General features: G+C 41.2%; 1 protein-coding gene across 1 annotated transcript in view; it reads left to right on the top strand.

Moving 5' to 3' along the window:
* The window catches only part of Erich5 (glutamate rich 5), a 27,944-nt gene extending 21,271 nt beyond the window's left edge, over nt 1-6,673 (top strand). Inside the window, exons 2-3 of the mRNA XM_029562747.1 lie at nt 2,905-3,927; nt 6,365-6,673. Of these exons, the coding sequence (XP_029418607.1) occupies nt 2,905-3,927; nt 6,365-6,510 (1,169 nt within the window). The 3' untranslated portion in view covers nt 6,511-6,673. The remainder of the gene's footprint in view (nt 1-2,904; nt 3,928-6,364) is intronic.
* Nucleotides 6,674-13,004: the final 6,331 nt, after the last annotated feature.

The raw sequence follows: 13,004 nt of genomic DNA on the forward strand, positions 1-13,004 counted from the left end.
CCAAGAGGGCTAAGAGCCTTTGGTTTACATCAGGGAGTGGCCCTGACCAGAAAACCTCAATTGCTCCTTTGCCTTTAATGGTCCCTCGCGAAGACTGGATCAAGAATAAAAGAGAGACAGAAAAGACAGAGAAAGCTTAAAATAGAGAGTGTAGAGAAAAATACAAAACTAGATGTTTCCTTAAAATACTAATATACTATTGAGTGCACACACACCGTGTTATATCACATTCAAATGGACCGGTCCTTCTTACATTCAGACACATACAGCACTCACCATTCTTGCTTTCAGGATCCCCAGATACAGATACAAACAGACAACAGAAAACCTCGGCACGCTCTCTGATTCAAAACTGAAAGTACAGACCGGGAGGGGAATAGCCAAGCCAATTTCCCTTCTCCCGAGGTGAGGAGACACTGTCTTCCTCACTTCAGATCACCCTGGTCACTAGGGCCAGAGTGCTGGAACCTGGGGTCTCTGGGCACGTCTGCCACTCCCCTTGGTTCCCAGAATACAGACTTACAGGTCCTGTACAGGCACAACTGTTCAGACGGAACGTTCCCAGAGCAGGAAATGACTGACAGACATTAAGACCAAGACAAACCACAAGACAAATATTCTTACCTCCTGCTGATCTGAGGAAATGGGTCTGGGGGCGATCAAATCCCGGACGAGCCCCCAAATGTAGGACCCACCCCCCCAGACTGGGGTACCCTACGTTCTCGGGAGGCCGCACCCCAATAACTCAGTCCTCAAACCAGAAGATGCAATAGCAAGAGGAATTTTTTTATTTCGTCTATAGACGGCCTTCCACCTTGATCAAAAGGGGAAGTCCAGATTCAGTTTAGAAGCTGGGTTATATAGACAGAAACCACAAACCAAACAGCAGTGGGAGGGGTCTAGTATTCAGGTCACAGCAGAAGTGCTTGGTCACAGCAGAACAGAAGTGGGAGGGGGATTTTTCAGGTATTTTTCCAGCTTAAGGAAGCATGAAAGGTCATCTTTTCTTCTCTACAGTTAGAATTATTTTCCCTTTACTTCCTTGTACAGTTTCCCAGAATATAGCCTGGGAAACTTAGTTTCAATTTAATCTGGGGGGCTCTGATTTGAAATTCCATCAGAGGTAGGTTGGCAAAAAGGAGCTAAGTCCTGTTCTTCCATAGTAGGAGTTAACTGAAGTGCCCCAAACCAAAATACTCTAAAGTACAATTCCTTTAGATATCTAGAAAAAAGTATCTTTCCAGCTGAGTGTGGTGGGGCACACCCATAATCCCAGCACTGGGAGGCTGAAGCAGGAGGGACCTGAGTCAAAAAAACAAAGAAAGTATCCTTCCAAAGCCGCTGATAGAGTTAAAATGTTTGCCCTAGAGAAAGAAAGGAAAAAGAGGATCTGCGTGTTACCTAACTCCCATCAGGATCAGGAAACAAGTCTTTACATTGTTTGCACATGTAATTTGGCAGAGAATAAGAAAAAGAAAATGAAGGAAAAACACTTTTGAGGGGGAGGGGACAGAAAGGAACTATTACCTCTAGACCCATTTTAACACTTCGATTCATTTTTTTCAATCCGTTCCTCCCTCTATTCGTGATTTGTGTTCTTCTCTTCCTTCTCCTTTTCTCCCTCTCTTCATTCCTTCCTTTTAACTTTGCTGTAATCACATATAGAATACCCCACGAATTCTTAGCTGCATAGCACACCTGGTCCTTATGAATACTCTGTCTGCTCTGTTTGATCCATTCAATTGCAAGTGCTGATTTTTTTCTGTCACGTTCTTACTTCAGCGCGTCTTCACAAGCATCGTGTTGGTTCAATATTTCATCTCGTGGAATATTCATGTGCTCCCCAACTTTTTTACTTTTAAATTGTTTTCCAACTTTTGCATTATAAAGAACACTTGGATAATACATTGATCCCCTGATTCATTTTCTAAATTTTTTTGTTTGCTGTTGTTGTTGTTACTTTTAGGATAAATTTCCAGAAGTAGGATTGCTGGGTCAATGAGCATAAACGTGCTGCCTGTTTATCTTCAACTCTCCAGAGCACTTCCATGCCCATTGTTTAATGTGCCTGGATCCTTCATGTGATTTTGGGATGAGGGAGAGACCCTCTGCCATGTTCACATCAGGCCATTGAGAGCTCCATTCTCAAGGCCATGCAGATGCTGGAGGAGCCAGAACAGCCCTAAGTAAAATGCATGTTTCCCTACTTTTTCTGAATTTCACTTTTGCCTGTACCTCTAAAATGACACAAAATTCAGGATGAGCTGTCCCCACCACATCCCTTCCCAGGTTGCTTAGCCTTTACCTAGTAGGGCTTCTCCCTTATGGAGGCTTTTCCTTTCACTGAGGGTCCATTCTGTGTCTAGCAGCCCAAGGACCACAGATGTAAAGTGAAGGAAGAGGAAGGACGAATTAGGGAAAGAATAAGAGAAACAGTATGTTGTGCTAAATTAGAATACAGGACAGGAGCCTCAACAAGGTGCACAGGAGAAAGTTGGGCAAAGGAGCCTCAAGTTTAAGATGGAGTGTTTGAACTGAAGATACTGTTGTGAGGTGGTTCACCAGAGAAGACTACTCAGATAAAATTTTGCTGGGGTCCAGTTGACATGTGTTCCCATGCCCTGGGCCAAGAGCCTGATAATTTCAGAGACTAGAGTCAGCCTAAACTTTAACATGGTGTAGCTATGGTCAAGAAGGTTCCCTATTACAAGGTGGGATGTTTGAACTGAAGATACCAAAGGCTTTGATTTGGAGTCAGGGTCATGGTATGCTTGAACTGTTAAACCTACTTGATATCAATTTACTCTCTCAAAGTAGCTAAATAATAATTCTGTCTTCTCCCTTCTATTTCTTTTTCAACTAAATCCTCAAAAACACCTTCAAATGGTAATTTTTCCACTGCAGAACAAAGTGAGTCCTGTGTGGTCCAACCCAAACCCTGTACACCAGGAAGAGAATCCACCTTTCATGGCAACACACAAAAGGAAACCCTCCTGTTAGAGGGGCCCAAGGCTTCAGTGGTGCCTACAGCTAATGGTGTTAAATCCCACCACCAACCATCTCCCGTAAAGAATGTAGCCACAGACCAGTCAGGACCCACAAAGAAGGCTGAGCCTCTAGAGCAACAGGAAGAACGGGACTCACCTCAGTCAGGAGGCAAAGCCGCTAAGCCAGAAACAGAGGGAACCAAGAGAGATGCGGAAACAGGGACAGAGGCTCAGCCTTTAAAAGGGAATGCTGAGACTGAAGTGTTAGGAACAGAAGCCAAGGGTCAGCCTCTGAGGACCGCGTGGGGGAGAGACTCCCCTGGAGCAGGGGGCAGTTTTGAGAATTCACAAGCTGGTGAAGTGATGCAGCGCCTAGGAACAGTTGAGAACGTTCTGCCTCTGGAAACAGCTGGAGAGCTACCACCCGGAGAAGCAACGGGAAAGGATAAACAGCCCCAGAGTCTAGAAGCAATTCCCAAAGAAAACAACTCTCCAGAAACATTGGAAGGATGTCAGTTTGGGGAAAAAGTTGATCAGCAGGAACTTCAAGTGCTCTTGGAAAAGGATGAGCAGCCCCAACTTCTAGAAACAATTCCCAAAGAGAACTCTCCAGAAATATCAGAAAGGAGTCAGTCTGCAGGAACCAGTGAAGAAAAGCAAGCTCAGGAAACACCAGGAAAAGATGAGCAGTCCCAACTTCTAGAAACAGTTCTCAAAGAGAATGCAACACCAGAAATATCTGACAGAAGTCAGCTTGTGCAAACACCTGTCACAAATGATCCACTCCGTGAAACTCCTGAAGGTTCCAGAAACGTAGCAGAATCTCAACCCGAAGAAACAGTTGGATGCAGAAAGCATCCAGCAGGAATTGCAGAGGCAGCAGCAAATATGGGAATGAGCAGAAAAGCCCGCACTGTTAAAGAGGAGCAACACATTGAAGGTAAAATGAGGCTAACTGAGGGTGGGACTGTTCAGATGGGCTCCCAGGGAGGTCAGCTCTGGGGCAGGGGTGCCGATATACCGTCACTGAAGTCTGTGTCCATGGTTCAAATTCACTTGACTCAAACCAAAAAGGCATCCGTTTTGGGAAACACATGCCCTCAAGACTTAGTTCATCTTCCCTGCATTCATTTCTAGAGTATAGGTTGTGTTGAACTATGTACTTCATTTCTCTTTTTGGTGTGTGTACACAGATGTACATGTCCATGTGGGTGTGTGTCTGTAGAGGCCAGAGGTCAAGGTTGGGTGTCTTCCTCAATTGCCTATCACCTTATTGTCTTTGAGAACAGCTCTTTCAATGAACTTGGAGCTTGTTGACTCAGCTAGGCTTCAGGGGTCTGCCTGTCTCTACTCACCCCAGTGCTGGGTCACAGATGTATATTGTTGTACCCAGCTTTTACATGGGTGCTGGGGATCTGAACTCAGGTCCCTGTGATTCTATGAAAGGCATTTTATTGATTGAGCCAAATCCCCAGCTCCTGTGTCCAAATTTTTCAACTTAAGTTTGTTAGTTAAATAGAATCAATCATTGAAGGCAAGGGCTTTTCCAAATTCAGTCTTTATCTGAGGATCCAAGGTTAGGTTAGAGGAGGAGCTGACCTTCCAGTGAAAGAATACACAGAGTAGAATGCATTTTCACCTTGGCCGATCTTCTTTGAAAATTGCTATCACTCTGCCGCTGTCTCCTCTAGTCTTTTTTTTTCTTAACATTTTCTGTGTCTTGCACATGTGAGGCATGTGTTCTACTGCTGAGCTACACACACCATACACCACACACACACACACATACACACACACACACACAAATTAATAATGATGAATTTATGTTGATGAGCATATAACATAAATACACGCTTTGGGCCATTAACATCATAAAGGATAGAGGAAGGTTTAGAAATACAAAGATTTTGTATACTATTGAGACTAAGTTTGATTTGACTTTTAGAACTATATTGCTAAAAACCAAGATGGTGCTGGGCGTGGTGGCGCATGCCTTCAATCCGAACACTTGGGAGGCAGAGGCAGGTGGATCTTTGTGAGTTCGAGGCCAGCCTGGTCTGCATAGCAAGTTCCAGGACAGCTGGGGCTACGGGGAGACCCTGTCTCAAAAAGACGAAAAAAAAAAGAGTGGAAAAGTAGGGATAAGAAATCAGAGACCAAAGACCAAAGCCTGGCGTGGTGGCACTCATCCTCAATCCCAACACTTGGGAGGCACAGCCTGACAGATCTCTGTGAGTCTGAGGCCAGCCTGGTCCATTTAGTGAGCTCAAAAAGACTAAATAAATAAATACCAAAAGATTTGCCAACATGGGGTCAACTTTGGTGGAATAATGAATAATGAAGGTTTGCATTAGCTCTCTTCTTTTGTTTTTGTTTTTAAATCCTAACTAGTTTATTGGGTTTGCTAACAGCATAGGGTGGTGGGGGTTTTCAACTCAATGTTTTTTCGGTGTCTAACTATATTTGAGGTGCTGAGGGTACAGAATGAGTCTCTGTTCTCAGGGGTTTTATAGTCTGTGGTGGGAGGCAAAATGTAAATGAACCATCTAAATGTAAATGGTACCATCTATTGGGGCAAATGCCTTAATAGAAACACATAAAAAAGGGCTGCTGGAAGAAGGGGAGGAGGCAGGGAAAGGATCAAAGTCATTATTTTTAGACCAGGGTTGGCTGGCAAAGCCAACAGTTTGGGTGCGGGTCCGGGAAGAAATATCTGAAATTCTGTGATTAGAACCCCAGGAAAACTCAGGTGAGCACATCCAGTGTTGCCCAAACTGACTTTTTAGGGAAACAGATCTGTATGTGCAATGTGAAGACTTTCAACTGTTGGCAAGCAGATCATATTTAATGAACATTGTCCTCACACCTTCCAAATAAAAGTGACTTTGTATGTGGTGTATGCACATGCGTGTGTGGGTACATGTATGTGTGGGGGCCAGAGGAGGACACTGGATATCCTGCTTTATCATTTATTGCCTTGAGACAAGGTCTCTCACTGAGCCTGGAACTCACTGTGTAGACCAGTCTGGCCTTGGTCTCACAGAGATCCAGCTGCCTCTGCCTCCCAAGTGCTGGGACTAAAGGTGTGCACCACCATGCCCACCCGTAAATGCAACTTTTTAAACACTTCTATTTCTTGGGTAATTCTGCATCCTGATTTTTAAGAGTATGCCAAGACCCAGGGGTGTTAATAAGCGACATGACATCGGCCACTCGAGTGGCTCTGAGGGAATGGGAGGATGCCTGCATGACATCATCAAAGAAACCTATGTAGACCTACAGGGTGAAAGCCATCCCCAGTGCAAACAAACTATGGGGTGGTTTGTTGTTAGTGCTAAGTGAGCATCGCTAATGTCTCCTTTGGTTCCTTTTTCTAGGTGAGACAGGAGAAAAAGTGGGAGCAGAAGTGAAGAACAAAGCAGCATGTGAAGGGGATGAGACAAAAGAAGAAGAAACAGGAGATGCCCTGGATCTTTCAGCAGCTGGGGATAGTGACAGAACTGGTGCACAGAGCATGTTATAACAGAGGACAGGAGCACTTAGGCTGTGGGGACAGATGCTGTCTGCACCAGTGTGTGTCATAGGAGAATGATGCTATGTTTTTTTGAGTGTGTTATTACATACAACTGCTAAGCTGGAAACAGTTCCCTTGGGTACTGAGGATAAATATGCATTTAAAGTGACAATTAGGCAGAACCAATAAAAACTGCAAGGTCATTTAAGAGTGTGAAAATGACTTTCTTCATTGTGAGTCCATTCAGGATAAAATGAGACCCTAAAAAGAAGGTATAGACTTTAAATGTTAAGTGGCTAGAAAGAGGAATTAGCAAATTTTAAGAAACTCATGATAATAGAGGGAGTAAGAATGAAGAACACCAAAAAGCACAGGACAATCTTTACTTATTATTTCTATTTTGTGGTGGAAATTACAACTGATGGGAACTTTGGAAAGTCTGTAATCTACTTTCTCTCTCAGTCTGTTTCCATAGATCACTACGCACCATGGCATATTAAACAGGAACAGTTTCCAAAGGAATGCAAACTCTGGCGCTATGGCAAGATTTGGCATTTTCTACAAGGGAAGGCGTCATGTTTTCCATGTGCCATTTGGAATCAGCTGATGGATTTTACACATGTGAAGTGCCTTAGTCGGTGTTTTTTGTTTTGTTTTTTTTTAGTTTTAATTTTTTTGGCTAACACTGAAAGAATTTTAAATTACTTGACTTTTAATGTATTTCAGAGGCAAAAGAAAAGAAAGAATGCTTAGTGGTTAAAGCCCTTGCCACCCAACCAAAGAACTGGAGTTGGATCTCCAGAAACCATGCAAACGCTGGGTGGGCATGGCAGCATGCCTGCAATTCTATCCCAGAAGGCAAAGAGAGGGATCCATAGGGCAAACTGGCTAGGGCAAGAGGCTAGCTATATTGGCAAGGGTTTGATTGAGAAACCTGCCTCAAAGGATATGATGGGAAAATGACTGAGGGAGAATTTTGATATCAACCTCAGACCTCCACATAGCACACATATGCATAGCATCTGCACACTCATGCATCCATACATGTAAGCATGCATACGCACATACCACACACACACACACACACACACACATACACACACAGGAAAAAAGTCCTAACTTTATTGTTTATGTGGACTTTTCCTGAGCCCTGTTATCTTTTAATGACTGCAAATTAATATTAGGTTTTAGAGGTGGAGAGGAGCTAAGAAGTCAAGATTTTGAAAGCATTTCTAATGTTTTTTGTTAGTATTAAAATAATGCATCCTGGGGCTAGAAAGCTCAGCAGTTAAGAGAACTTACTGTTCTTGCAGGGCCCTGGGTTCAGTTTCCAGTATCTACATGGTGTGTTTCACAACTGTCTGTAGCACATTTCTACATGGTGTGTTTCACAACTGTCTGTAGCACATTTCCAAGGGATTCAACACTTGCACACACGTGATGTACATATATACATGCAGGGAAAACACTCATACATGTAAAATAAAAATAAATAACTCAAAAAGTTAAAAAAATTATATATCAAAGAAAGTAATCGTTCCAGAATTCTTTCAAAGTAGGCAAGGGATTTTGGTAAATGATTATATGTAAGTAACAATATAACAATATAATCATTTGTCTTTTTTTTTTTTTTTGGTATTTTTGAAATAGGGTCTCTCTATAGCCCCAGCTGGCCTGGAACTCACTTTGTAGACCAGGCTGGCCTTGAACTCACAGAGATCTGCTTGCCTCTGCCTCCCAAGTGCTGGAATTAAAGGCATGTGCTAGCATGCCTGGCTCATTTGCTCGTTTGTCCTTTGTCAAGAGCCTTGTGTTTATGGATATTGAGGTAGGCTTATGGAAATGTTTAGTATGCCATTTTTGTAAGTACCTTTTTTTTTTTTTTTTTTTTTTTTTTTTTTTTTTTTATCACTATGTAGCTCTGGCTGGCCTGGAAATTGTTACGTAGATCAGGCTAGTCTCAAATGCACAGAGATCCACCCACCTCTGCTTCCTGAGTGCTGAGATTAAAGGCCTACACTACCATCTACCATGCCTGGCCCTGTAAATACGTATATATATTATAAACTTATTTAAACCATATTTTCGGGGGATCTTTTTGAGACAGGGTCTCTCTGTAGCTCCAGCTGGCCTGGAACTTGCTATGTAGATCAGGCTGGTTTGGAACTCACAGAAATCTGCCTGCCTCTGCCTCCCAAGTGCTGGGATTAAAGGCGTGCGCCACCATGCCTGGCTGTAAATACATATTTTTAAGGTAACTGCTCAGATGAATCAACTAGAATCTTTTACTTTAGTGTCTACATTAAAATGACTGCTAAGGTGGCCTGTGACTAATTGTAATGATACAGAGTAAAGGGAATATTATCAGTGTTCTGCTTCTTCCTCTGACAAAATCTTCCAATAGACAAGAGGAGTTCCTTGAGCAGACGACAAAATTTACCTGCAAAATAAAGAGGCCAGACTGTGATTTCATTATGAGCGAGCACTGTTTTATGTGTCTTTGAATTCAGGCATTTAGCTCCTTTAATAGAACATAAAAGATCCTCTAAGCATTTGTTTAGTCAATAATGCCAATGATTCCCATTTACCAGGAAAAAATATTGAAAATATTTATGTTCAGGGTAGTTCTCCAAACATTTTATGGTCAGAAAGTGATGTTAATCAAGAAGTGATATAACTTACCTTTCAAGCTACATTTATTTGATCTAAGGGTTTTTCCTGAACAGATGTTTTCATACAGGTATTTACTAAGGAGAAAATATTAGAACAGATACATATGTGTGGTGATAAATATGCTAATTAGCTTGATATAATTACTCCAGAATATATACATATATGTATTGTACTTCACAGTTATTAAAAATAAAATTAAAAAAAGGTAGGGGCTTGGTATAAAATATAAATGATCATCTTAACAGTGGGATCATTCTTTGTAGCAGACTCAGATGGGATGGCTACTTTAACAGGTGCAAAGTCCATTACCTAGTGGGTGGCTTATTGTTTTAAAAAAAATCTTCAACGTATGTTAAAAAGATCTATTCAAGACTCATTCTTGATGTATTTTTTAAAACGGTCTTGACATGTAGCCCTAGGCTAGCCTGGAACTTAGAGTAAGCTTAGAGTAAGCTCCAGGCTGGCCTCAAACTCACCATCCTCCTGCCTGCCTCCTGAGTGCTGGAATTATAGGTGTGCTCCATCACACACTGCTCAAAATTCATTCCTCTTTTGAGACAGGATCTCATTTAGCCAAGGCTAGCCTCCACTCACTGTGCAGTCAAGTATGACTTTGAATTTCTGATCCTCCAGCCTCCTCTTCTTGAGTTTTGGGATTATAGGTGTGCACCACCACACTAGGTTTATAAAATTCATTCTTGAAAGAACTCTCTCAAAAACTATGATATAGCTCTAATGTAAAAATTCCAGTGTCTACTAATTCTATTACTTTCTATTAGTGACTCAAATAATTTTTCACTTTTGAAATTTTGTACACTTCTGGTACTTTCTGTACTTTTGCCTTTAATGTGGCTACTAAGACATTTTTAGAAATTAAAAAAAATTTTAGAGATTAAAAAAATGTATGATCATTTTATAGCCTCGTTTGTGCCTTAAGATAGCATCATTTTTTTCCATACTGTCCCTAAGTGGAAGGGAAATGAACAGTGCTTTCCTAAGTAGCATCCTCAGCAGGGAATGAGTTGTCTGGTCAAAAATCTAGGAAATAACCAGGCCAGATCCCAAAACCCTTGGCTAGAAATGCCAACCACTTGGCCATTGGATAGAAGGTGTGGCACCCATGATATTCTTTTCCATTTAGAGAGTAAGAGCTCTTAGCTTCTGAAGCAGCCAAAATACCCATATCATTGTTAACAGATGTTTAATTTTAACTCAGGCTTGAATTGAGTGCTGCTTTTAAAGGGAAATTTTTCCCACACTTAAATGATTAGAGAATGCTGGATGGCATAGCCAGATAACCCTAGCAGGGTTTACACTTGTGCTTTTGGAGATTTCAAGCATATCATTTCTTTTTTTTAATTTAAAAAATTTTATTTTATGTGTATGAGTGTATTGCTTGCACGTATGTGAATGCACCTGTGTTGTGCAGTGCCACGGAGGTCAGAAGAGGGTTTCGGATTCCCCTGGAACTGGAGTTAAGGACGGTTCGTAGCCACCATGTGGGTACTGGGAATCAAACCCGAGTCCTCTGCAAGAGCAGTCAGTGCTCCTAACTGTTTAGCCATCTCTCCAGCCCCAAGCATACCATTTCTATAAGGACAGCTGGGCCTAAGCCTCTTACTAGAAAGTCACAGGCTCATAGGTGACCTTTGAAACTGTCACCAATGGGAGGACAAAGGAATTGATTTTAACTAATAATTATTTAATAGGTCAGTATGGGTTAATTTCAAATTTCCTAACTATCAGAGGCATTGAACATTTTGGGAGAGGTGGGTAAAAATAAGTTTCTATCCAGTTACTGTCTAGAACACAGGATTATTTATGTATAATTACGAGGAAAATTTATTGAAAACATTTTTCTCAGTAACAAATATGTTCATTATAGAAACAAGAAAAATATAAACTTTGAGATGAAACTAAATATTATCTATAATTTAATCAGAAATCACTGCTTTTAACATATGTATATGAGAGAGTATTTTTCTTTTGTTCACAAAACTTGTAAGTGGAAACACAACTATTATTGAAACATCACGTCCACTGAATGACTGTGCACTGCTTTTCTGGATTCTTCTTAGAATCCAATACAGATAATAGTTATAGAGAAGGTTCCAGTAATATTTGCTACGATAGTAAATATAAATTAGTGCTGTAGAAGATAGCTGTGCCTAAGTTGCTAAGTGCTCTAAGCTGATAGTGAGTTATGACGTATGACAGATAACAGTTCACTGAAATGGGACATTTGGAATTATTACTTTTTTTCCCCTTGCACTGGGGATTGAACCCAGGGCCTTATATATGCTAGGAAAGCACTCTACCACTGAGCTATATCCTTAGCCTTGGAATTGTTTGTGAAAATACTTAAGAGGACTGAGGTTCCTAATTGCTGAACAAATTAGCAGTGAGGGCACTGTAAAGCTTTTGGAGGGTGGGAAAGGAGTGGTCATACTTCATGTTTCCCAAAGGGCCTGAAACAAATTTGGCATCCTCTGAGTACCAGCTGGTGACAGGCATTCTTTGTCATTATATAAGCCTGGTGGTTTCCCTACAACTAGAATTAGCTGTAGAAGAAATTATGGCCAAAATTTTATAAAATCATTTTGTATGTTGGTTCAACATTTATAATTTTGATTAAGCAAATATGTTACTAGAACTAATAAAGTATTTGAAAGCATACTCTGGTGTATTTAATCTGAATTGTTATTACACAGGACACAGTATTTCTTTTGATGTCCTTCAGGCAAAAAGCATACTTTATATATCCTAAGGATTTTGACAACAGTAAAAAAAAGTATGGGTGACTTTAAAATTTTTTTTATTTTTAGGTATCTTACATTTCAAAGAGACTCATGTCTGTGGTTTACTTTTTATTTTATTTTATTTTATTTTTTTGAGGCAGGGTTTCATGAGGCGGGGTCTCATAGTCCAGGCTGTCCTAGACCTTGTGTAACCGAGGATAACCTTGAATTTCTGATTTCTCAGCCTCTACCTCTTCACTGTCAATATTACAGGCATGGGGGCTGGAGAGATGGTTCAGCACTTAAGAGCACTGGCTGTTCTTGCAGAAGACCTGGGTTTGAATTCCAGCACTCACATGGAAGCTAACAACCATCTGTAACTCCAGTTCCAGGGACTCTGACGACCTCTTCTGACTTTCATGGGCATTGCACAACACAGGTGCACCTACCTACATGCAGGCAATACATGCATACACATTAAAAAAAAAACAACTAGCTGGGCGTCATGGTGCAGGACTTTAATCCCAGGGGAGGCAGAGGCAGAGGCAGGTGGATCTCTGTGAGTTCAAGGCCAGTCTGGTCTACATAGCAAGCTTCAGGCCAGCTGAGGCTACAGGGAGACTCTGTCTCAAAAAGACCAAAAAAAAAAAAAAAATTACAGGTATGCGCTATATCCCTTGTTTATTGAAAATATACTTGAAGGGCCAACATGTTCTTTTTTTTTACATTTAACAAAATTCATTGCTTCTTTGTTTGAAAAGAAGATTCAAGGTCCTGACACACACATCATTTAACATGGATGCCTGCATCTCCTCTTATTTCCAGCTCTTAATCTGGGATTTGGTTTTTTAATTTAAGTTTTTATTATTTTAAGTGGAATCTTTCCAATATTTATTTGTACCAGGCTTCTTCACATGTTCCTTAAACTCAAATGGTAGCTCTCCAGTTTGACCGCTGAGGCACACATCCGAGGGTGTTTGACCAATCACACCCCTTCCGTGCATACTTCTTTCATATACTGTTATTGCAGCAGACATGTCCTCATTAGCAGTCTGCTCTGGAACTTGGTGCACTTCACACTGGCTATGGTGT

The sequence above is a fragment of the Nannospalax galili genome, unplaced genomic scaffold (genome assembly GCF_000622305.1).
Source record: "Nannospalax galili isolate Female #2095 unplaced genomic scaffold, S.galili_v1.0 scaffold334, whole genome shotgun sequence".
NCBI lineage: Eukaryota > Metazoa > Chordata > Mammalia > Rodentia > Spalacidae > Nannospalax > Nannospalax galili.